General features: G+C 45.0%; 1 protein-coding gene across 3 annotated transcripts; it reads left to right on the forward strand.

Annotated features, from left to right (window-relative positions):
* Positions 1 to 216: 216 nt before the first annotated feature.
* Positions 217 to 22,964, forward strand: LOC309573263 (ankyrin-2-like). 3 transcript variants are annotated; one of them, XM_082282027.1, is made up of 16 exons: positions 217 to 432; positions 1,713 to 1,838; positions 2,638 to 2,760; positions 3,537 to 3,566; positions 5,527 to 5,548; positions 9,569 to 9,643; positions 11,031 to 11,162; positions 11,544 to 11,690; positions 12,857 to 13,136; positions 14,824 to 15,103; positions 16,616 to 16,708; positions 17,126 to 17,209; positions 18,217 to 18,381; positions 19,059 to 19,241; positions 20,247 to 20,338; positions 21,700 to 22,964. In XM_082282027.1, exons 1-16 carry the CDS (start codon positions 289 to 291, stop codon positions 21,881 to 21,883), a joined length of 2,160 nt encoding a protein of 719 aa, XP_082138153.1. In that variant the 5' UTR covers positions 217 to 288; the 3' UTR covers positions 21,884 to 22,964. The 3 variants fall into 3 exon arrangements, with proteins under 3 accessions (XP_082138153.1, XP_082138155.1, XP_082138154.1); XM_082282029.1 differs by lacking the exon at positions 9,569 to 9,643; XM_082282028.1 differs by lacking the exon at positions 3,537 to 3,566.
* Positions 22,965 to 24,702: the final 1,738 nt, after the last annotated feature.

Consider the following 24,702-nt stretch of genomic DNA (forward strand, 5'->3'; position numbering starts at 1 on the left):
GTGTGTGAGGAATTGACTGCTCTTTCCTTTAAGTGGGATGGGAGACAAAACCCAAGAGTGACAATTCTTTTTGTACTGTATTCTGACTTGTTATCTCCAATTGCTGTGGTTACCTGCTAACGCTGCCAGGATGGGGAAACACGGAATTTCCTTTCTGAAATCCTTCTCTGCTGATGGCACCACTCTTTGTTTTCTTTTTACAGATTTTGGTTGATAGACTGTCGGCAGACGCAAGAATCTGTTACTTTTGCTTCCCAAGTGTACAGAGAAATTATCTGTGTCCCCTACATGGCCAAATTTGTGGTGTTTGCCAAATCTCACGATCCCATTGAAGCACGGTTAAGATGTTTCTGCATGACGGATGACAAGGTGGATAAAACCCTAGAACAACAAGAAAACTTTGCTGAAGTTGCCAGAAGCAGGGACGTAGAGGTACTGTACTAGACTTGCAAGTTGTCTCCGTTTTCTAGTGTCTGCTTTTAAACGAACACTTTCTGCCTTTTATCTGCCCCAAGGACTGAAAAATCATCTGCCAACAAGTACTGTCATGATGCAGTATCAGCAACCATGATAAGATGGAAACTTGCACTTTTGTCAGGCGTCAGGAAAAAGTAGTGAGGAAACCCTGTTCTCAGAGGGAACCCTGTTCCCAGAGGGAACTGTCCAACTCCGTCCACAGGGTTAAAGGGAGAAGGTCGGAGCCGAAAGCGATGGCTAAATCCCAACTTTCAGTACCGCCATAAATGCACACCACTAACCAGAAAGGCAGCTGACAGCGGTCACAGTTTGTCAGCACGTTCACATACCAAGAAGTTAAAGCAGCAGGTTTGATTCATATTCTGCTTTGCAAAAACAAAATTACGTTAAACCTGTTGCTGAGCAGGCAAAAGCTTTCCTATGTGGAATCCAGCAAACTGCCTGCTAAATGCAGTTTTTCTGGCTCTGTCAGCTTCCTCAGAAGGGATGACAAATCAAAGGTGCTTTACCTTACATGGCACATTCTGCTTAGTTCAGTCTCTTTTCCATGAGAACCCCACCTTTAAGGTAATTGTCCTCGCTGTTTCTGAAGCTCTGACAGGCATCTCTTGTGCAGAGCAGCAAGATAAAATATGGGCTTATCAAAGTGAATGACAAGGCTGAATTTCTGGAAAGTAAGGATGAGATAAGTGAATGGATTGGCACTTGGAATGGCACAGACTGCTGATCTGATATTCAAACACGGGGAGGGGCCATAACAACAGCAGTCTGAAGATGCAAGTGGTGCCATTGTAGAGAGATTCCAGGGAGGCCTTTTCCTAAGGCCTGCCTTTCAGAAGCTCTTACAGTAGGTACACACTCTGAATCCTAGTGGCTGAAGACAATATTTCTTTGACTGTGGTGATGAGGCCAGGTTAGCAAATTGTGCTAAAATGGGAGTAAATTGAAAATCCAAATTAAAATCGAGATTTAAAAGTTTGCCCAGATTTATGACACTGAGTCACGTTTTGTCATTTGAAGTACTGCACTATTGTTACTAAATTAACAATCTCTTGTCTTTGGAATGTAATAATCTGAAATGTTTCCACACATTTTAGGTACCTAACAAATCTTGTAAATGCTGACAAGTCCTAACAGTTCCAGACATTGATTGTAACTACTGTAGAATTATCCTTAAGAAGAAATCCTTATCACCTCACAAGCATTGACGGTTTGCTTTTTTTCCTGTCCAACAGGTATTAGAAGGAAAACCCATCTACGTTGACTGCTTTGGCAATTTGGTGCCACTCACAAAGAGCGGGCAACACCATATATTCAGTTTCTTTGCCTTCAAAGAAAACAGACTTCCTCTGTTTGTTAAGGTAATGCTGATAGCTCCGTTTTGGATATTTCGAGTTATCACTCCACCATAGTTTTTTGTGAACAAAGAAAACCAAACTAGTTTATTTTTATAAATTCCCAACTGTACCCTGATTTTATCCTTGTACTATGCCATTTAAAAAACTTTTTTATGAGTAGGAAAACTTGCAAAATACAAGCCAAAGTAAAAACCCTCCATTCCCCCCAAATTAAGTAATGCTTTAGCCCCCTGCGGTCAGAAGGGCTGCTGTCACCGAGCCCCCATCACCAGCCCTTCTGAGAGGGAAATGCGAGAGCACTGGAAACCTCTTCCCACAAACTTTTCCTTCTACCTGGACGTTCTGACTACAGTGGAAGAAGCCATTTCCATTACATAAATAAAAGTCGTGGAGAAATGATTTATGAATGGGGACTTCCAGTAAGCGGAGAAAACCGGCCCACTCCGTCATTGTGTTACAGTTGCTGTGCGCTGCTAGACAAATTTTAAACTTTCTCCCTCGTTTCCAGCAATATTTTGTAGCTTGTTTTAATTTACAGCTTCATCTGTGCCGCTGCCTTCCTTTGGCTTTGCTTTCCCCACCTGCTGAATTTTCCACCATACATTGAATACCCAAATACATCCGTACGTAAATGTACAAACAGCAGGGGGGAAAATGAAAACAAAACCACGTTGGCTTTGCCTACCTGGACATTTCTCTCCCATCTGGTGGGGAGAAAAACTCCTGCTGAACAGTTTTGAGAGGCACAAGTAGCTCATACATCAAACCAGCAGATTAAACGTGTGTATTTTTGCTGTGCCAGGTCCGAGATAGCACTCAAGAGCCCTGTGGACGATTATCATTCATGAAGGAGCCAAAATCTACCAGAGGCCTCGTTCATCAAGCCATATGTAACTTAAACATCACTTTACCCATTTACACAAAGGTACTGAGACATTATACCCAGCTGTAGGCATCAGCATTGTCATACAAACAGGAACTGAGGAGGAGAGCAAAACGGGGTTAAAGCTTTGTGGGCAGGGATGTGAAAGAGGAAGAATTCTGTCCAAGGGCTTTCGGTGTCTTGGGTTTGGTGCCCCCAATGCCAGCGTTGGAAGTGTCACCAGGTATTTCCTGCAGACTCAGAAGAGATGAGTGGGAGTGCTCTCAGATGTTAAACACTTGTTTCCTTAGAAGTGCCAGCTTAGGATTATTCTCTCAAACCACAGGGGTTTCCCCTGTCCTGGTCAGATGAGAAGCTGCATGCCTTTTAGGAATGCATTTGCCTAAAATGGTCAGCATTTTTTAGAATATAATAAGTCTTTATTATAGCATTTCAGTATAATTTTAAAGCCGAGCATCTCAACATACTTTAACTTCAAATGGTCATAGTTCCTAACTATTTCAAGTGTTTATAGATGCTAATTTATGGATGAAAAAGCATGTACGTATTTGAAGTTTTGGTACAAATAAGGATCACTAGACCTCTAACCTTCCCTGTTTGTATTTTGCTTGGTTCTGTAGCCTTTTGTGTTTAAATTGAGCGTTTAGTTTTGTTGCTTTTTGACGTAAGAAATCAACTGCAGAAACATGCTGCATTTTCTTCTGTTCTGTTAAATGTTGTCACAAGTTACTTTTTCCTACTCTCTTCTAAAAAAAAATTGTCTTTTGCCTGCTCTGTTTTCCCCCTTCTCTTTTTGCATGGCACTTTGGGACCAAAAGGAATCAGATTCAGATCCAGAACCAGAAGAGGTAATGTTGCTAAATCAGCACGTTCTTGCCTACACACACTGCTCAAACACAACTAAGAGACACAACTCAGAAGATTGATCCTTAGCTCAGTGCTGCGAGCACAGTGAAGAGGGCCTTGCACAGACTCACTTGGGGAAGAGACAGGGTTGAACTTCCCCCATGTTAAAATTACCAGGCTTCTCCATTTACCACATCCAACAGCCTGGATGTTACAGGTTTCTGCTGGGTGACTGACACCCGGTACAGAACCAGCGTTAACCCCGAGGTCACACGTCGAAGGTTGGGAATGTTCGTCTTTGGCCTAAACCAAGTTGCATCCGCTCCCAGCCCCGTTCTGGCACTCAGAGATGTCGCTTGGGCGCTGACCCCGACACAAATGAGTAGCATTAGAAAAGCATCCCCACGCTTCGATGACGTTCAGCTGTTGGAAACACTGTGAGAAGGGCCAGCTCCCCAAGGAGGATGGGCATCTTCTCCGTGCACAGATTCAGCAGTTCTGTGGCACGAGTTGCAGTTTCCTATTACCATTCCAAAAATATTTACCGCTGCTGTGGTAAATATTACTTCTGTCTTTGTATAGGAAACTAAAGCCCAGAAAGACAAGCTCATTGATGGCTATAAGCATTTTCAACTCTTTTTTGTTTGCTTCATTAATTTTTATCGTAATTAGTACGCTGACATAAATCTGGGCTGATCTGGAAGAACTGAAAGTGAGGGAAGCTAGAACGCCCTAGGGATGCAGGGTTACCATGTCGGGCAGTCTGTGCATCAGAGGAATTTGGGCTATTATGGACCTGTTACACACACTGCCGAGTGTGAGATTGAATTACGTGAGCCTAAAGGATTGCCAGGCACGTACGAACGTGCACGTGTGGCCAGGGATTTCCTTCTGTTCCTTGTCAGCTCATGGCAAGGCAAGGATTTCCTAACATCTTGATTGAGACTGTGCATCGCATTTATCTTTATAAAGAATAGTTGGAACTATTTAAACCTTTTCAGCACTCGCTAAAGTTACCTTGGGGGCTTTACCATGCACAGCACCGTGTATCAGCAGTACTGCACAGCTGATTTACATTCTTCACAGCTGTCCTACCCCTACCACAAGTTTGCGTAGGAAATTAAAGGTTTAACGCTGCTTCTGACTTTGCATATTCTGCCATAGCCAAATTTAAACAACATGTGCTGGTGTGGACAAATGCTAGCGGAACTGAAATAAACTGAAATTGCAAGGCAACCTCAAAAATTTGCTTCTTGAGTTTTCATAGTCTGACACTGTGTTCTGTTTAATTCTTTTTTTGGCAAGGACTTTGTTTCCTTTTGCTTAAGAGTAAAATTGTAGGACTTTTTTGATCTATACCCAAATAACTCCGAAAAACCAAAAAGGTGGCCTGTGAGGGCCATCACAGCTTCCATGTAAAGGTATCCATAGCTATTAGTGGCATCCAGCCCCAGGGCATGCCTCGGGCAGTTCTGCCATCGCTTCTGCACCTGCGTTTCGTCATCGCTAAACACAGAGGCAAAAATGCAATCCATGTTCTCAGAATGAACATGTCCAAGGAAACACAAGGCATAAAACTTCCTGGTTGCCTTTCAGATGCACCATGTGCCATCACATAACCATATTGGAGTATTTTGCTTTAGATGGGAAGAAATAAATTTCGAGCAATGCAACAAAATACCCGGTCATGCAGAAGTTCAGGCCCTCCACACTTGCTGTGAGAGCATTTAAAGGAAATACACTGCAACATGTTGCATCTACTGTTGACCGTGACTATAGCAAAGTAACAGTTTTTCTGGTATTAGAGACCTTAAATAAATTAAGCCACGCTTTTGCTGTTATTTTAAATGCATTCTTGGTTCCATTTACGTCCGTGTTTCTCCGTACAAGTAGCACTTCACTCGTGGCTCTGTATAGCAATTCTAGTTGAACTTTTAAATCTCCTGCTTTTTTCTCTTCCAGGTTGATGTGACTTCAGAAAAAAGTAAGATTTTCTTTTTTTTCTTGAGAATGTTATAATGCAGTTTGTATGAGAGATGGTTAAGAGTAAAGATAAGCATGAAAGAGAGCTAAGTTTTAACTGCTACTGCTCATAACATCAATACTTACAACTGTAATAGCAAACAATTTAATATCTCAGCAGCTATCCAATTAAATACACTTTAACACGTAAATTAACAAGTAATACAGTTTAAAACCGTTCATCTAAGCATTTACTTTCCTTTGACATCCCTAGTGATCCTGCTATTGCTATGTTGCTCGTATGAATGCTCATCCCTCCGCTTTTTTTGTTTTCTCCTTTTGTTGACACACGTTCTTGCCTCACATTTGAGACGGATGACAGTATCACTTTTAATGAAAACCTAATGAGGACTCCGACCGATTTCATTAGTCTCATGGAATACAACCATGCCCAAAAGTGATACTGTCCAAAGGAATCAGGCTGTTTAACCCTGCCTCCCTTGCCCCACCCTTTACTGTGGTGAAATATGGCTGTAAATCTGACCCGAAAGCTTGGCGCAGCACAAACACCCTCTGAGCGCGCACAACCAGGCCGTGACCGTGAGAGAGCGCGGGGGAGGGGCTCGCAAACGTCTCCTTTACAGGAGAGGCAAACAAATCTCTGCACACACTGAAGTGTCCCTGACGAGAGCTGCTTCCAAATGCAGCCATTCTCGGATCCGTTCAGGAAAAGAACGACATCTGCCTCGTTTCCAGTCTGGAGTGCAACGTCTTGCCTTGTTTGCAGTTAAAGTGCAGTGTGTCGCATTGTCCTCCTGCCGCTTCCTCACTGCCAAATCCCCCAGGGCCCCAGAGAAACCCCGGTGGGTGTTCCTGCTCCAGCCACACACACTGTCTGGATAGCACTTCCAATTTATTTCCCACTGGAGTTGCTTTGCTTCAGGCTGGTTAACTCCGTTACTGGCCAGTGGAAGAGCCATACGTTTGATATTTATGAAAGTACATACTACAGTTTTACAAAATTACTGGCTGGCATTTCGGTGTGCACCAGACAGTTCACTGTAAAGCAGCAGCACCAAAAGACCACATTTTCAGCCCCAAAATACCCGCAGCAATCTGGCTCTAATCAATGTACAGCACAAATACTTAGCGTTCGTTGCACCCAGGAGAACAGAGTAGCAAAATGAATCCTTTTTACAGATAAAGACAGCTACTTCTGTGTTGCTTAGGTTCTCCTCATCTGCATTAGTGCTTTGACCTTTGCTGGGGTGCTGAAATGTGCAGTTCCATGACGTGCTACCTTGAAAGGGAAAATGCCCGTTAGTAATTCCTAAGCATTGTGTTCTGTTTGTAACTTGCTTCAGTTCTCCACTCTTTTGTTCTGTTCAACGTGCATTTTCTGCTAGTCCTTGCTGAAATGAAATATTACCAGCAGGCAGTTACGGCATAGTGGGAATTAGCCGCAGCCACCTTCCTGGATGTTGACTGCCAGATTAGACAATATTTCACCACAGTATGTTTTACGGGATTTTCATGTACCTTTAATTTCTATGATTAATTTTTAGAGCTCGTTTTTAACCGAAGCTACCTACCCAGCAGCATTTGCAACACCTTTGCTTTGCATGGAAATAACTTGCCTTACATGAATTGTACGTATGTGTCTAGTGTGACTGTCTGTGACTTTGGGTTGCCATACATTACATTTTTTAAAACTCTGAAATCACGTCTAAGTTGATTCACAGTTTTTTCTTACTCTCTCTCCTTTTCTTCTCTGTCTTCTCTTTCCTCAGTCAGTTCATTAGTTGTCAATGAGGATGTTCCAAGGAAAGGACCATGCCTCTTAAAACAAAAGCCTGTTTGTTTCATTGTGTAGGTGTGAAATCCCCTTAGATGAAATGCCGGTTTGCAGCTGATTCAGATCTCTACGTATTTGATCGTATTTTAGATTACTGCAGAATTACTTTTCATTTTTTATTTTGGTCACTAAGAAAAACAAAACTGTTAACCCGATGTTATTCTGACAGTTTGCTAACACTGGCTTTCTCTTAGAGGAAATCGACTTTCAATCAGTTCTAATGCTTTCCCCCTTTTTTCTTGTTTTTCTTTTTATTTGAACATTGATCTGTAACATCTGAACAATCTTGAGATGCCTCTCTTTGTGTAACTTCACTGTGTTTCTTCTGGCTTTGATTTGAAATTTTGTTGTTGTTGTTTTGGTTTTTTTTTTTTAGTGGTGTCCTGATTTGGTTTGTTCCAGCTTTGATACTGTATGTGTGGTTGTGCTCTAGCAATAAAGTGAAGCAAGTTATTTCCTGCCATTTTCCTTTTCAGTTGGTTTTCCTTCTCCCCCCCCCCCCCCCCCCCCCCCCCCCCGTTAGCTTTGCTTTGCTCTTGTACCCTCAGATCTTGTGGATCCACCATTCCCAGCCCATTTTGTTGACCTTCCTACCACTACAGCCAAAGACTGTCATTTTCAGTCCTGATTACATTTTCCAATCTCTATTTTTGATTTCCATTTTACTTTCGATGTTTTTCATTCGCATCAAAGATGACGAGACAGAATCTACAGAAACATCTGTCCTGAAAAGCCATCTGGTTAACGAAGTCCCTGTACTAGCCAGTCCAGACCTGTTGTCTGAAGTTTCTGAGATGAAACAAGATCTGATCAAAATGACTGCCATCCTGACAACTGACCCTTCTGATAAATCAGGCTCCATTAAAGTGAAAGATCTTTTTGTTTTCTTTGGTGCATGTGTGCGTTTGTGTACAGGTGTAGTGTGTGATATTTTCTTTTCAGCTTTTGGTGGTTAGTTGTGCTTTTTTTTTCCCTTGTGAGCTGTGTTTGGGTTTTTTATTTTGTGTCTGTGTTCTTGTCTGTGAAACAATCTCAAGATTGCAAACCATAAATGCTTATGGGAAGTGTTACCTTAATAAGCAAAAAAACACTTCTAAAAATGTATGGTTTTATCATTAAACTGATTGCTTAGGTCATGCACGTTTTGGCTTTTGACTTTCCCTGGCCCTATTACTAACTCTTAACTTCTACTAATAACAAATGTTTGGATGTCAATTGAAAGCGAGACAGGCAAATTTATAGACTTTTGAGTTGGTACGCAAAGAGATCCGCAGGAGTTTTAAAGAATGAAGCTTTTTGTGTTCCCTTTTTTTGACGGTCCGTGTCTGAAGAAAACCCTGAGTCACGGGTAACGTTCGTACACGTTTTCTGGTACTTGGTTTTCCTCTCACCTACTTGTGTGCTAGTGCTGGGTAGCCCTAATGGAAATCAGGAGCTGAAATGACACGTGCATATCACGAACCCTAAGCAATTTCCTGATTCAGAGGTGTCGCAATCCACGTGCGCATTTGGGGAAAATCAAAACTCAAATTCTGCCATCCTCAAACGAGCTCTGGGGATGGGAGGAGCTGTCAGTCTCACCTTTAGTGAAAGGAATGAGGACTGACGAATGACCATGTGATTTTTCCTTGCCTTCGTTGTGAGCATTTTGTCTCACTCCCTGTCCAGAGGGTCAAAGACACTGAAATTAACAGTATCTCAAATACAGACCATAATCTCAAGTGCTGTGTGGGCTGTTTGAACACCACTTGCCCTACAACAGAAAGAACACGATCAGAAGCACCGGTCCCCGATGAATTCTTCCACCCTGGCATTTGCTAAGGAGGCATGGAAAACGATGGCTCTTGACTTTGGCTAAGTCTTCAACTGAACGTTAGAAAGAAGTTTTAGAGTAAAATGCTTGGCCGAAACAGACACCGTAGGTGCTTCAGTCCTAGATGACAATTCCACAGGAAAGGCTGATTTTCAAATGGAAAAACTAGATAGTCCTGTGCTTTTTGAAAAGCCAAGCTTTTTGGTTTTCTTTTTGAACCTAGGGATTTACAGGCCTCGCTTGAGTTACGCAGCCTGTCCACATTTAGACGCAGCAGTTAGGAGAAACCAGCGCTTTCCCTTCTTGGGCTCTCTCTCCTATGGAAATGGTTTTTAACTTGCAAAAGGCAACTTGTAGCTCTCTTTGACCTTTAGATCAACAGGATGATCAGGAAAAGACAGAGGAGAGACTGGCCCATATCGCGGATCACCTTGGATTCAGCTGGACAGGTAAAACGCACGTTGTCTGCTCCAGAGAGAAAGGAGGGGAATGGTCCCCACTCCTTTCATGTTTATTCTGGATTATTTTCTGATTATCTAAAGATGTTGTATAAAAATATTTCAGAAGCTTGTTGTCTTTGGAATACTGAGATGCCTAAATGGGATCAAAAGGTACCTAAACAACCACAATCACCTAAAGCAATATTTATATTGTGGATTCAATAGACCTGAGACAGCGAACGGTAGCGGAGACAAGTGAGAGTAACATGGAATGAGATGCAAATGTCACTGACAATCAGCTTAAAGCCTCTGCAGAAGAGAAAGACCTGTGCAGAAATCTTCACGCTGTGTCAAACTGCGCAGTCTGACACAAAAAATGTTGCAGAAAATCACGTCAGGTCTACACTTTTTTGTGTCCCTTGCTAGACCAGTATCACACTCCTGAAAATAAAGGAGTTAAAGAAGAGCTGCATGCCAGGGAAAACACTTTACCTCCTCGATAATGAAGATTATGCTCTTCACTGTTGTGTTACATCTTGCTTTCCTGTCCTCTGCTTCAATCCATAGGGTTAAGTGGGACCCACTCAACCCAACGTGGATTATCTTGAAATCAGTAGGACTTGGACAGTGCAAAGTAACAGATTAAGAATATGCTGAGAACTTAATAGAAGTGAATGGACAGCCACGAAAACAAAACTAGAAAAAATGGATTCTCGTCAAATTAATGTTTTACAGCATTTTAGGGAGGGCAGGGTAATAGACCTGCATAAATATTCCTGTCTTTTATTATGGCAAAGCTTGCTTATAGTAAAAGATTGCCAGATGTTAACTTGCTGGGTGAGACAGTGGTTGGTTTTGCTTCAAACTCATTGGACTTTGTAGGATTTGAGTCTAATGCTTAGTTACTCTCTACTTGTTGAAGTTTACGGTGGCACAGGTTTACAAACCAGCCCAGAGAAAAGATTATTTGGGGTCGGGTTCCCTCTGCCTCATTAAAACAGGACACCTTCCCAAATGAAGCCCATGCATAATGGCAGTGGAGTAGAACCTGAATCCTCCTTTATGAAAGAAGCAGGATAACAGTAGGAATCTCACAAATTCTCTGTGGCTTTAGCTTATTTGATGAACCCGTTTCAACAGCTGCATCCTAGTTTGGTGATGGCAGAAAGCTGCCCCTGGTTCCGGACACAAGAAAGATGTTACAGACTGTCAAGTAATTTCTCTTGTCTGGACTGCAGCCTGAGCCTGTGCTACAAGGGAAGGACATCACTTACTCTTGGTTTCATGGGTTTTCTCAGGGCCAAGCTGTAATTCACAGCCATTTACTTTTCTTTGAATTAAATTAGACCCAGGCAGTAGTAGTCGACCTTTTCACAGAGATGGATTTCTTTTTCAGAGCTAGCACGAGAACTGGACTTCACAGAGGAGCAAATTCACCAGATCCGAATTGAAAATCCCAATTCGCTGCAAGACCAGAGCCACGCGCTCCTCAAATACTGGCTTGAAAGGGACGGGAAACACGCAACAGGTTTGTCTCTGGTTCCTGTGTGTAACGGGCTCCAGTGTGCTCGTTGAGGGGGCAGCTGTGTGTTGTAATCACAAAGAAAATGTGGGGAAAATTCAGGCTACGGAAAGGATGGCCACGGATTGTACTCAGTGTTATTTCTTGTCTTGTCTGTAGGACACAGCAACTCAACAAATCTGTTACAAGGAAAAACCAGAGTGCTAATTTTTATAGGCAGCCCTTCAGTTCTTTTTAGATTTTACATAGCACTGCTTCTAAATGTATCTGTAATTTATAGATGATATTGGTCAGTATCCTACATATGCCCTTCCTGTGGAAAGGAGAAGGGAGAGAGCGTGTGTGTGATGTTTAACTCAGCTGCACGGTGTCGTTCCAATGCCACAGATACAAATCTGACCCAATGCCTCACGAAAATCAACCGCATGGACATCGTTCACCTGATGGAGACCAGCGGCATAGACCCCGTGCAGGGCCACGGCCCGCGCGCGTACACGGACACGGAGCAGTCCGTGGCACTGGACCACAGTGAAGGTAAAGGGCTCCTGACCCAAACTGCCCGGGGTACCTCTCTAAGCATCGCTCTGCTCTGAGCGTTGGCCCAGGGTCCTCTGTGAGCTCCTGTGACAGAGCACTAGAATCCCCTTCTGAAAGCAGAGACTGCGGGCGAATCGCACTGGCATCACATGGGTCACATTTCACCAGGCAGAAGATCGGTGCTTTAGCTGATTCTTCAAAAGCAAGTCCTGTGGCCAGCAATGTTTGCCCAGTTTACCTTGGGATTGGTTTTTCTTTTGCTTATACAAGTGCTTTCACGAAAGCTCAGAAGGTCGTATTAGAATTTGACCAAGATCTGTCAAAGGAAAACTACTCCATGCTTTGACAAAACCCCCTTTGGATTTGAGCATCCAGGTTATTGTAATTCTGTTAGGATGCCATGGCGTTTCTTAAGTTTGGAAGTTCAGTGGATTAGATCCAATGGTTGCAAACTGAAGGAACACCTCCAAATCATTTGGCATTAAATTCTCTTTTCCAGAAGTGATGCTTTTGTGTGCCTAACTCAATATTGAAGCGTATTAGACAGCTGCAAAGGTCCCATCTTGAAGAGAACGTAGGACTAGAAGGCTGTTTGTCACAATTAGCATTCTCATATCACAGCCAAGTAGTTTTAGAATGATAACCTCTCTGTCCAGCTCAAATTCAGCACAAGCTTTTCTTTTTCCCCCCAAGTTTTTGTCCAGAGTTCACCAGGCTTCCAGTGAATATGGCACATAAATGAACTACTTCCTGTATCTAGTTCTCTGTGAAGTGTTTTTGTCTATTTTTGTAGAGCTGATTTTTCCAGAAGCAGATAAATAAGGAATATGGGGGGACAAGTCACTAAAATCTGTCCTAATCTGCTGGAAAACAAATCTGTTGTGAATCTTATTCTATACTTTGAGGGTTTCAAGCATAATTACTTGAGGTAAATTTCTGGGTAAATGTTATTTTGCCTGTTACTTTCCAAATCTGGCCATAGCAGTGGCAATCCAGCATTCCTTTGACTATTCCGAGAGGCCGGGTCCCCTCCCACTCGAGGTGCTCAAGAATTTCAGGTAACGAGTTGTGCCCAGGGATTTTAAATGCACAGAGAGCACGGGAAGGGCTTCCTGTGTCCTGGTCAGACTTGTAACGAGATTTCTGCTCTCTCTGTCTGCAAGGGTTCTCTGCACTGCAAGAAGAAGTGTACAGCTCGAGGCACAAGCAAGAACAGCAGAGAGTATCTAAGGACAGCGAGCCAACGGAACACCCGCCTCTGGTCTCCGAGGAAGACGTGTCTGTCACTTATTCCCCGTTCCAGGACAGTACTCCCAGGAGCGAGGCAGAAGTGTCCATGGCTGAGCTTCTGAGGCAAGCACACAAGGAACAAGTAGAAGCTGAATTCTCAGGGAAACCCCAAGACGTGCCAGGGAAACCATCTGCTTCACAGCAGGAATATTTGTAAGTGTCAAAAGACCGGGATGAAACCATAGGGAACATCTCTGTGTAATAAGAGGATTTTACAGCGTCCTTTGAAACTTAGGAACACGCTAGAATTTTCCTCCAATTGCAGTTTCCACTTCTTAATCCACATGGGGGAAGCCTTAAGAGAGAAAGTCAGTTTGTTCCGGTGAACACAAAGCAGTAATTGTGCCTAGGAAAGTACCTAGGAAAGAAAAGAGGGTTAATAGAGAAGTGAAGGGAGTTTTCGGTATATTTTTCATGTTTTGGATGATAAGTGATGGCATCTTCATGAAAGCAATCCTAAAGGACCCTTTCTTCAACTTCAGGATGGCTTTTTCAATGGAGGCAAAATTTTTTCAATGTATTCATTACTTAGAGAACTCACAACTATTCTATTAAGAACTGGGGTTTTAAAAGCGCATTTCAGACGGCCGAGGGAGCAGAAGCAGGGTTTTACAGAGACGAGACACGAGGACTTGCACTTATGGAATAACACACGACAGAGCACACGTTTAGAAGGCCTGTGCAGCAAAAACTTGAATTGTGAGGTGGGGGCTGTCAGTGAGGTTGGTGTCATTTGAAAAGCAATTTGAAATAGATCGTGTCTGTTTCTCCCCACCTTCCCTGATTATGTGCCCTTGCTGAGAGCTCTCTGCAGGGTAGATTCAGGTATTAATAAGCCAGCAAGATACCAAGAATCCCTATCCAAAGAAGTGATTTTCCTGGAGGTGATTGGCTTTGATGCGGAGATGCAGCTCCCAGCAGTCAAAGGGCAGCTGAGTCCAGCAAACGGACTTTGGGGCATTCTTTTGCTCAGGATATGCCAGGAGAGAGTGTGGGAGACACAAAATACCATGGAAGAAAGCTTCTGTTGCAGTGTCAGCCAAAAATATCAATGCACCCTAAGGCTGTGCATCAGGAAAGGAATGTCTGTGAGGAACAGAGAATCCTTGTGAGACAGTACTGCCGACACCGCACGAGAGTAGCGACGCCAGCGGAATATCGCTACACCGCAGGTCGAGTTTGAAGGGGAAATTGGGCTAGATTTGAATAGCTTGTAAGGAACGTGCTCCAAGAGGTATTATACAACAATATTGAATGGATGGACATATGCTTGAATTAGATGTATTTCCTTCATATTTGTGTTACATAGTAACATATGTAATAAGAGGTTTAACTTGGGGCAGTGATTAATCATAGCGGGGTTCAACCATGAAAGTAACATTACAAACAAAACCTGAACCTCTTCTGAATTTCTGTTTGCTAAAGCTCCAGAATTCTACATAAAAGTTGGTTTCTCCACTTTGCAGCTGCACAGCTTGTGCTCAGTGTTTTAGCTGCCTCACATCCTCCTACAGTGATCCGGGCTCTTCCCCTAAAGAAATAAATGGCAATCTGTAGAGACGTGAGGGCGCAAGTGACAGCAAAGCTCTCTCCAAGTTTTGCAGAATTGCAAAAACTGCAGGGTTTGGATATCCATTTGGAGATGTGCTCGGGAAGACGCGTGGGGTTCCCAGCCAGACTACTCTGCAGTTCCTGTCAAGAAGTATCAGTTATTTCTAGACTTTGCCAGACAACATAATAATATGGGTTATGTGGGAATACGAGTCAGTGCCTAATATTCCATTGATGGAAACTGGGAAGCACTGCACGGTAGTAACTCGCTTGAACCTGTAATTCACAGCGTCACGAGTCCAGGAACGGAGCAGTCCGTGGGAGCTGGAAAAGCAGCGAGCGGAAAATCCGCACCCTCGAGCACGGCAAAGGGAGAGGTGCAGGGAGCAGCCCTGCAGCCTCCGTCCTCTGCCCAGAGAGGGGACTCCCCCATCATCCAAGAGCCCGAGGACCCCCACCTCCACCGGGAGCAGCTCTCGCCAAGGAGATCTAGTCTTGTGATAGTGGAGTCAACTGAGGAGCAGATGGAGAATTCTGGAAGGGGCTGCGAGGAGGAATCCTTAGAAAAGGTAAATGACAACTTTGCCTCAAAGTAATTGACACAAAACCCCGAGTTTTACGTCTCACTCGTTCCTTAAGATGAGAATATTTGTAATTCATTTGCATCTGGCACTGAGTTGTTTCTCCTTCCCTCTGTGGTTAGAAGGGTCGGGTAAAGGCTTTTCTCTTGAGGTTTTCCAAGTTGATGCAAGCCCCAGATCCCAAAGTCTAGACTGGTAGTTCTGGTTCTGCCCTACCCTTCTGTGTCCTCTGGCCTGTGGCAGTTACATCTGTGCCTGAGAGAGACAGAGAGCGTCAGTAACAGGGGCAGAAACAAACCGTGTACAAGCAAAAGCTGAAACAGATGTAATGTGGGCAAAGTAGTAACATAAAAGCTCATAAAGCAAGGCAAGGCTGGCCCAGAGCAGCACGAGAAGCGGCATAAAAGGCCTGTAAAGTCCCTGAGATGGAAAAGAGGCAGCAGTTGTGCATTGCAGCCGACTAAGGGTGTAGTGGAAGAACAGTGTTTATGTAGCACGCAGGCAGTAAAGAGATACGGAGACAGGAGAGGGGAACATCAAAACCGCACAAGGCAGGTCTTGGGTTGTGTGAGACAAAGGGACTTCACTGCAGTGGTCAGAGAGGGGAAGGCATCAAGCAGCAAGGAAAGAGAGCAACCAGATGGCTTTTACTGGAGAATTAAAATCTCTTGGCAGATAAAGGTTTAAGAATAAGCAACTTGCTTTGCCCGTTCTAAGCGGGAGAGAAGGAGAAGGCACCGTTGGGCAGGAAATTAGTTTTGTAAGTTTAGTTAGAGCAGAGGTGGTCCAGTTCTACTGAAGCAGAAATTATTTCACCGTCACATTCATTAGAAACAAGCCCTTCAGTCTTTGCTACTGTGTGGTCAAAGGTATCCCCTCTAGAATAAAGGGTTTCAGAGCTCTGCCTCTGGGATCTCAGGAAAAAGTGGAATTTAAAGTGTGTCAGATGACTGAAGGAGTATCTCCAGCAGGGCCCAGCACAAGGGCTGCTGGAGGACAGGCTGCAGTTGAAATAATGCACTGCTTTTTTCCTCCAGTTCTTTTACTAAAGTGAAACAACAACAACAACAACAACTGGTACCACCAAAAAGGAACACCCCCCCGCCCTTATTTATTTTCCCCTTTACGTTTTTTATAGCACAGCTATTTCCCACCTCGTTCTTTTCAGCCTCTCTTTGCCTTCTGACGCAATTTTTAAATTTTTAACTCTTCCCTATGCAGGAGAGACAACTCCAACACTGGTTGCTAATTTCTCCTGATCTTTCTAGTCCTGAGGCTGCTGCTACACTGTCCTCTAGTTAAAACTGCTCAGTCCTACTCTCTGTCCACTGTGCTCTGTACTGCCCCCTGTGGAGGCTTAAAAGGCTTTCCTATATTTTCCTGCGTCATTAACACAGAAAGCGTCTGCAAATGTAGGAATTGCAGAGCTGGTGTAGGAAGACAGAAGCTGTAGGTACTGCTAGTACCACGTACAGAGCCCTGCTTCCATGCTTCCCCTAGGAGTTAGCAGAGGAGTTAGGCGGGCTGGAGCTCAGCTCGGACGATGACGAGATGGTCACTACCAGGGTCATTCGGCGCCGGGTGATTATTCAGGTACTGAGTGTTGAACGACTGCACGAGCCTGCGCTGCCTCAGGCCCTGAGCTGGTGTTGCACCTCAAGCTGGGATGCTCCCAAATAATGCATCTCCACTGGATAAGCCTCTCCAATACCGTAGGATTACAGTAACACTGCTAACCCAACTCTAAATTCCACTAGATGCCTCGGTTGGAGGAGGATGGAGGCTTGTCAGCCCCGTCTACAACAAGGCCAACTAACCTATCTTTGCCTGCGTGCCGTGGCATCACTTTTCTTTGCATGCCTCTCTAAGGATTTATTTGCCGAACAGGTTTTTTTCCTAACATTGCTGATTTTTTTTCCATTCTGCAACCAATTAACTGATTTTAAACTTGCTTATTTCGAGACCCACACGAAGGCCTTGCTTCACGCAACTTTGTTCTTTGTCGTACAGGCTGATAGTATGCCTGAAATGCCACCAGAAACAGTCACAGAAGAGCAGTACACAGATGAACATGGCCACACAGTGGTAAAGAAGGTATTGTCAGTTCTGCCCCTTGGTACCTTCTTCCTCTCCTGTAAAAGGAAGGAGAAATCATCCACAGAAATGCCAAACTTTCTGCTATGAAGGGGCGTGATTTGAAGAGTAAAGAGTGGAAGGAATGAGAATTTCTGCTCATGAGAGACACCAAAGTTGGAAGAATTACTTAGATTCTTAAAATCATTCTGTGTTACGGTATATAACCTAACAGGACGTATTTTGTTAACTTTGATTTAAAGCCAATGAAACTTCTGCATAGATCCACATTTTTCAGAAGAAAGTTGTTTGTTTCCTTTAAAAAGCCCCAGCAAAAAACCTCACTCTGCCCCAATCTGATCTGGGATCTTTCTTGGCTTGTCCTAATGAAAGCAATGGAAGGCTGGGTCCGTAAGAGTCAGATAAACCCAGACTCTAGATCTTCAAAACCAGGTCATGCTTAGAAAAGCAAATTCTGCACAGCACAGAAGTGAAAGGGGAAGTTCAGTGCTCCTTTGTTTATCTGACAGCTTGGTGCTCAGTGATTTGGTCTAGGATATGGCTGAGCTGGGCTTGTGGCAAACTCCATCTTCTGTGTTTCAAGCAGTCGTCACAGCCCCTCAGCCGGATGGGTTGTCTCTGGAACCTGTTGGAGTTGCTGTTACACAGCCAAAGACTCCCTGGTCGTGTTGCACAGGAGCGAGCGCGCCTGCGAGCGCGGATAGGTCTGTGCCTCGAACCGCTCTGCGCACGGCTTCGGGTCATCCACAGACGGATGCACACCCATCCTCCTGAGAAATTTCACATCTTGAACCCTGTAATGCTCTTCTTGCTTTGGCCTGCCAGTGCCTCGAGAGCTTCAGCACCAGAGGAGTCTCTTGAGTAGGTGTGGAAGAATAAAACACCCAACCATCTACGCAGGTTCTTCCACGTAGGAAAAAACACCCTTTGAGTAGAAAATACCAGATAGAGAACAAGGAGGACTATTTTACTGCTAATTCTTTGGGGACTAAACTCCATTCCTTCAGGTGACTCGGAAGATCATCCGGCGCTTTGTTGCTCCAGATGGCACGGAAAAAGAGGAAGTGGTAATGCAGGGAACACCTCAAGCCCCCGTCACTGTGGAAGAGGGAGATGGTTATTCCAAAGTGGTGAAGCGGGTTGTGCTGAAGAGTGACAGTGAGCACTCAGAGGTAGGGTGTGCTTTACCTGCTGTGGCACAAAGCAGCAGCACCGCAACAGCTGGTGAGAGCCCTGACTAACAGGGCTCTTAGTCACTGCAGCTTGGTGTGCTCATTCTGCCACTCAGTCCTAGAACCCCACAGTTACAGTACGTTGACCTTACTGGCCTCTTCTTGCTTTGAAGAGGCTTAAAACCACCTATGACTTAGACAAGAAGTAGTTTAGAGCCAGGTAATAAAAACAGAAGCAACCTGAGAAGGTAAGTGCTTTCCTGCCATGCTTCACCACGTGGCCCTACAGACATTTGGATCGGCGTACCTAAGTTGTGACAGAGGGCCAGAAGCTGGCAATAGGATGTGCTTCCAGCAGTCCTGGGCCAAGGGCAAGGTGTAGCAAGCGGTTATTGGAACTGTGAAAAACCTCACTGACACTTCTTGCCAGCATTTCTCATCAGAATTAATTCCCTAGGAGTAAAGTAACAAGAAAGAAGAGTCTTTTCTTTCTTCTTTTCTTTTTCCTTGTTTATCCTTCCTTTTTTCTTTTTCTTTTTTTTTTTCCTTTCCCCCCCCCCCCTTTCTTTTTTTTTTTTTTACCGTATGGAGCCCACAGACAGGAAAGTCATTTTGCCAGTGCACATCACAAAGTGTGGAGTTCATCTCCAGCTTACTTGTGCTTTCTGACCTTGCAGGTGACCCTGTCTGAACCTGCCGTTCTGTCTAGTGCCTCCAAATTCCAGTCCGAACCAGTGGAGGGCCGGAAAGTCAGCAAAGTCATAAAGACCACTGTAGTGCATGGAGAGAGGACGGAGAAACACCTGGGGGATGCCAGCCTGGCTTCTGATCTTCCATCAGCCAAAGAGGACTTCGAAGAGGTACAGATAATTTTTATATGTCAGCATTACAGCAAGCATCACCACAGCTCCAGGGAAAAACTCTGTTCTCCTGAAAGGTTTTGGTGGTGGTGCGCCAGCCTCAACCGGCGAGTCCACGTTGCAAAAAGATGCGCATACAAAGAATGCGTAGGGAAAGCCGACGTGGCAGAATTAGCTAAGAAACTTGTTAAGACCAAAGAAAAACATCATGGAGGCTTTGTGTGGAGTTCTTAGAAGTCTCGGGTGTGAGCGCAGTTAAAGTTCATTCACGTGTTACCCCTCGGGGAGCTCATTTTGGAAGTGGCTACAGTTAAGCCCCCACCCTGGGTAAAGGGATGTGTTTCTCCTCGAAAGGACAAAACAGCGACGAAGCTGATGAGCACTTCTCTGGTGTTCTGCTCTTTCTGATCACTTGAGACATTTTAGTAAGAGACAAGTGATCTTGGATGAAAACAGTTTTTTATTTTCTACAAGTAACTGACAGCACTTCATTCTGAATCCAGCCTATGGTCCCCTTGAATAGCATGCCTTAGAGGCTAAAGTAACTACCTACCAAGTAGATAAACAGATAAAAGCTGTGTGGCAGCAGGTGACACGTGTATGCAGTTTGGGTTTTGTAACCAGGAACCCAGAGCAGCAGCCTGGTCCCCCTTTTTGCACAGAGGCCAAACAAGGGGCAAAACCTGTCTGGTAGAGGTTCAAAGAGAGAGCTTGGGAAGGAACACGTAGTTAGTTCCTAGCTCCCACCTCAGCAAATGGGGAAGCCTGGATGGCCGGGAGGAGGAGCTCGTACTGCGAGGTGCTTTGGTGCAGTTATTACTGCAGTCAAACTGCCGCACACGAGGAGCTGTATCTGACGCGTGCGCAGCAGGGAGGCAGCTGCTGCTTTAGGTTCCTGTTCAGCATTTCCTCAGCATTGGTCTGTGGGAGTACAAAGGACTAAGGCAGGAAGAGCTCCACGTGTTTGGGGTGTGTTGTAATTTGAAGTTTATGTTTGCATTGGAGGCTTTGAGCTACACAGGTCACCACGTGACAGTCCAAGTCCCTGCTTTGGTAGAGAAAGAAGTCAAGAAAGAAGATGGATCAGTAATTAAAAGGTTTGGCTTGGCAAGTTGATGAAGTGTGACTGCAAATGAATTAACACACTCACGTGAGTGCATTGCAGTGAGTGCCTGCAGTGAATGCAAAGCTTTAGTTGCAGTGGTACTAAAGCAACTCCTAACCTGATGGAAGTGATGGCTTAAAGAACCTGGAAATAAAACAACACTTTCCAGACAATATTGGTACAGCAGGTAATACGAAGGCTGGTCTCTCTTGGAGGCCTCCAGGGGCAGATATGGAAAAATGCCCACCCCCAGATGGGGTGAATACAGTTTTGTTAGTGTAGCAAATGATCATCATTCTAATGGAATGGAGAATGGAGGGAGGGAGGGAGAATGAATAGTGAATGGATGATGGAGAATGCATGAAGGAATGGAGAATGGATAGAGATTCTTCTCCTCCTTCTTTCTCCTTCTCCTCCATTCATCCATCCAGTCTCCATCATCCATCCAGTCTCCAGCCATCCTCCATCCATCCATTCTGATGCCTTTTTCTCTGCAGAAGTAAGAGCAAGACACAGGGTGATAAAAAGGGGTCCCTTTATATAAGGTGCACCCTTAGGTGCACAGTTTCTCAGGCGGGAAATGACGAAGATGCATGCCCCACGCAACTCCTGTACAATTTGTGTTGATTCTGCAAATTAGCATATCTGATAAGAGCTGCCCCCAGTTAAAAGCGTGCCCAGTGAAGTAATGCCCCCAGCTCTAGTACTTCTATTTCTAAATCCACCCCACCTGGGATGAAGACTGGACCCTGTTTATAAAAACGTGTCGTACAGAGCTAGTTTCAACCTTGGTTTCTAAGAGGACCAAGACAGCATAGGGGTCCTGGAATTTGTTTTGTCTTTCTGCCTAGGAAAACCCTGAAGCTAAGCTAAGTTACAGTAATAGGCTACAAAGCTACAAATATGTGTGTCAAGAATACAGAGAACGTATAAAAGAAAAAAGGTAAAAATCGAGACGGCATCAATTCGTTGATCATCCCTTTGTCCATCCTCCGTTCATTCATCACCCATCACGCATTCTCCATTGATTCATTCTTCATTTTCTTTCTTCCTTCTTTTCTCCTGTCCACCGAGCTCTCCACACCCAGCGCTATGGAGGCCACGGCCGGGGCTCACTGCAGTACAGACACAGGGCCGGAGTTATGCTGAGGACACGTTCCCCAGGGTGCGCATGGCATCAACTGAGGCAGTCCTTGATAGGAGTCGGCACTATTGCATCATACTTAGACATTGCCATGCCTTCTCTCTAGCACGTGCAACTCTGCCTTGGAAAAGCCTGAAAACCACAATATTCTCAGACCTTCAGAACTGTGGCCTTTCTAAGTCAGGTCTCTCCCTTTTTTTTGTTTCCAGGACAATACTAAGTAAAGCCAGCACACAGAAGAGGACCGTGATGAAGGACCGCTATGGAAAACATGTTCACATAGAAGAGCTGGAAGACACCCCAGAAGCGCTCCCCAGGGATGACCTCCAGCATGACCTCCAGCAGCTTCTTAGGCACTTCTGCCAAGAGGACTGGACGCAGGAGGCCAAGTGAGAAGCTGCCGCCCCGCACAGCACCGCGCGACCCCTCCTGTACGCAGCCGTCACCATCCCTGGGTAGCAGAGTCATCACCGATGCCAGCCACTGCCGCTTCTGCCTGTGCAGCCGCAGTGAATTCACTTCCCCCCATCCCAAATTTCATTTTGTGCTGGTATGATTTTTCACCCTGTAAGCTAATTTGTGACCAAAGATAGCATCCTTCAGGCAGGATGATTTATCCGCCTCGCCGGCACCCTTGCCAGCGTCACCGCTTGTCCCTGTCCCTTCGCTCTGGCGCTCGCTTCCTGACACGGCCCTTGCCAAGCAGACTTCATCTCCAGGCCTCTTCCACTGACTGTGTACGTGCACCGTACAAAGGAGTTGACGTGTAAACTGTACATAGCAGAGTACTTGAACTCACGAGACCGCAGAACACTCTCTGCCCGCTGGCGTCGTGGGTTACGAGGTGTAGTGACCCTGTGGAACGGCACCGGCTCACGGAACGGCACCGCCCGCACTGCAGACGCTGACTAAGCCAGGAGGAAGCGCTGCAGAGCCACCACGTACTAAGACTGACTGTTTAGAGAGCTGGTCTAGGCAAAGGCTGCGAGAGTCGGGCAAAAGACAGCTGTTCACGTGAATCACAGCTGACTGTGGCCATCAATAGTGCAGACACCTTTAGCCAGCCGTTCCCAGACAAACGTTTCCAAAAGAACAAGACAGACAAATTACCCCACTAGGTAGCCAAGTTGCTAGCAGCTCTAGCTACGGCACGTTCGTGTACGGTATTGAAGCCTATAGATCCGGACCTGTGGCGGGGTGCGTTAAACAATTCTAACTCCGGTAGTTTCCCGTTTCCATCACCGCTTAGCCGACCTCACCGACTGACTGGGGGTGCTTCCTGCTGTCCACTGCACTGTAGATAACTACGGGACAAAGACTTACCCACTATAAAAGGAGAATAATTAATTCACCGTGTTTTATCAAGATTGCCTCTTAGCCGATAGACGCATGCGGCATTTGAAGGTCAAAACCAAACCCTCCTAGAACCATGTCAGCTTCTTGGCCCTCTTAGCACTGAGCGAGCAGTTTTTATCTTCTGATCAAGTGTTTTTTAAAGAACGAGTGCTCACAATCCTTGGCAGCCGGTTTCTGTTCATATTTTGTTATGTAACTATATATAATATATATATATATTTCTAAACCGACCCTCTGAAAACCACGATAGCATGTCTGCACTTTTATTTTCCAAAAGGGGAACATAGGATCTGACGTTTTGGGTGTTCTATACCTTAATATTTAACGGAGGGAGCTCTGTAGGGTTTTAGCATAACATGCACACACACACACACACCCACCCCAACTTAATGGTTTTAAACAGCTGTTTAATTTTTTTAGTAGTAGACTCAACACCAGAGTAAAACCAAGCCTCTCCTCTAGGAGCAATCCTTTGTCCCAGCTTATCTGGCCTTCCACAACTATAGGGTTCTTTGGTTTTGTTTTTTTTAGCGACTCACTCAGTGCTCAGAGCAAGGGCACTTCCTCATTAAGGTAACGATGCCAAAAGCATGGAACCATCTCTGGAGTTCTGGCTTCCTGTGGGCAGAACCACCTGAGGTGCCGTGCTGACACTTTTTGGGCAGGCGAGAAAGGAAACGAAAAGAAAAAAGTGTTTTGGCAGCCAAACCGAATGAGACCCGCGATGAAACATCTCACAGCGCATTGTGGCTTCCTGGCTGTCTGAGACAGCGCAGGAGGGTCTTCAAGGATGGGGCTCTCAAGAAATGCATTTCTGTTGTGTTATTTGCGGTGCAGATGATGTTCTGTGTAACAGCATAATGGTTATTCACCTCTTATTTTGATTTTTTGCTGTGTTATCAGAGAACTTGAATACTGTGAGAAGAAGTGAATTTTAAGTTGACGAATCAGCATCTTGTTCCCATGGTGATAACACTAATTGAATATATCTATGAGGGCATGTATTAGTTAAAAATTAAAAAGATACAACACTAACAATACATAGCTGCAATGTGTACAATGGCTGATTTAACGAAATAAAAATGTACAAGTGTTAAATGTAGCAACGGTGGCTCGCTCGCTTTTACTGCCGGCGCAGCAGGAAGGGGACAGTGCCCGCACGGGGACCTCAGCTGTGCGGGCAGAGTTACGGTTCCTGTGTTCCCAGCCCGCTCATCCCAGACACAGCAACGCCTTGTCAAGGGTACGACCTGAGCCAAAAGCTGCGTTTCCTCTCCTCCTCCTCCTTTTCCAATGACGGACAACTGCGTATAAACGAGTCCGACAATCGAACAAATCCAACGCAAACCCACACCCAGCAAGCAAAGACCCCGCGTTAAAAGACACCGCACCCCCCTCCAGCTGTGACACAGCTGTCACAGTGGCCTGAGGACAAGCGAGAGTAACAGATGGGGTAACTAATGGGGCACTGCAGAGGCGCGTGTGCCCGGTGAGCCCCACTGCCTGCGTCGGAGAGCATGGCAGCGCCAGGGAACGGCGAGGCACGGCACAGGTAGGCCAGCGCTGGGTTTTACACGTTTTTAAATCCCAGCCTGATCAGTTTCACCCAGCACTGCCAGCATTCCCAAACAGAAACACTGTTTTCCTGAAAGACACTGGCTAGTTCTCCTTAATACCTGAACACCTTTCCTCAAGACACATTCTTTTTTTTTTTAACAAACCCAGTTGTTAAATGCAGGGGCTGACCTTGCACTTGCTGTGCCCTCACAAGTGGCAGCAATAATTCAAGTACTACATTACTCTTGCTTTACACCTTGAGACACAAAAGGCTTTATTTTTTTGTTTCTGTATACAAA

Source organism: Coloeus monedula (genome assembly GCF_965178545.1).
Source record: "Coloeus monedula genome assembly, chromosome: 5".
In the NCBI taxonomy this organism is placed as follows: domain Eukaryota; kingdom Metazoa; phylum Chordata; class Aves; order Passeriformes; family Corvidae; genus Coloeus; species Coloeus monedula.

Excerpts from the sequence above, each read along its gene's own strand:
- LOC309573263 (XM_082282027.1), top strand. The coding sequence starts at position 289 with ATGGCCAAATTTGTGGTGTTTGCCAAATCTCACGATCCCATTGAAGCA. Across the intron at positions 17,210-18,216 it reads GCCACACAGTGGTAAAGAAG|GTGACTCGGAAGATCATCCG; the intron begins GTATTGTCAGTT and ends CCATTCCTTCAG. Across the intron at positions 19,242-20,246 it reads CCAAAGAGGACTTCGAAGAG|GCTTTGAGCTACACAGGTCA; the intron begins GTACAGATAATT and ends TTTGCATTGGAG.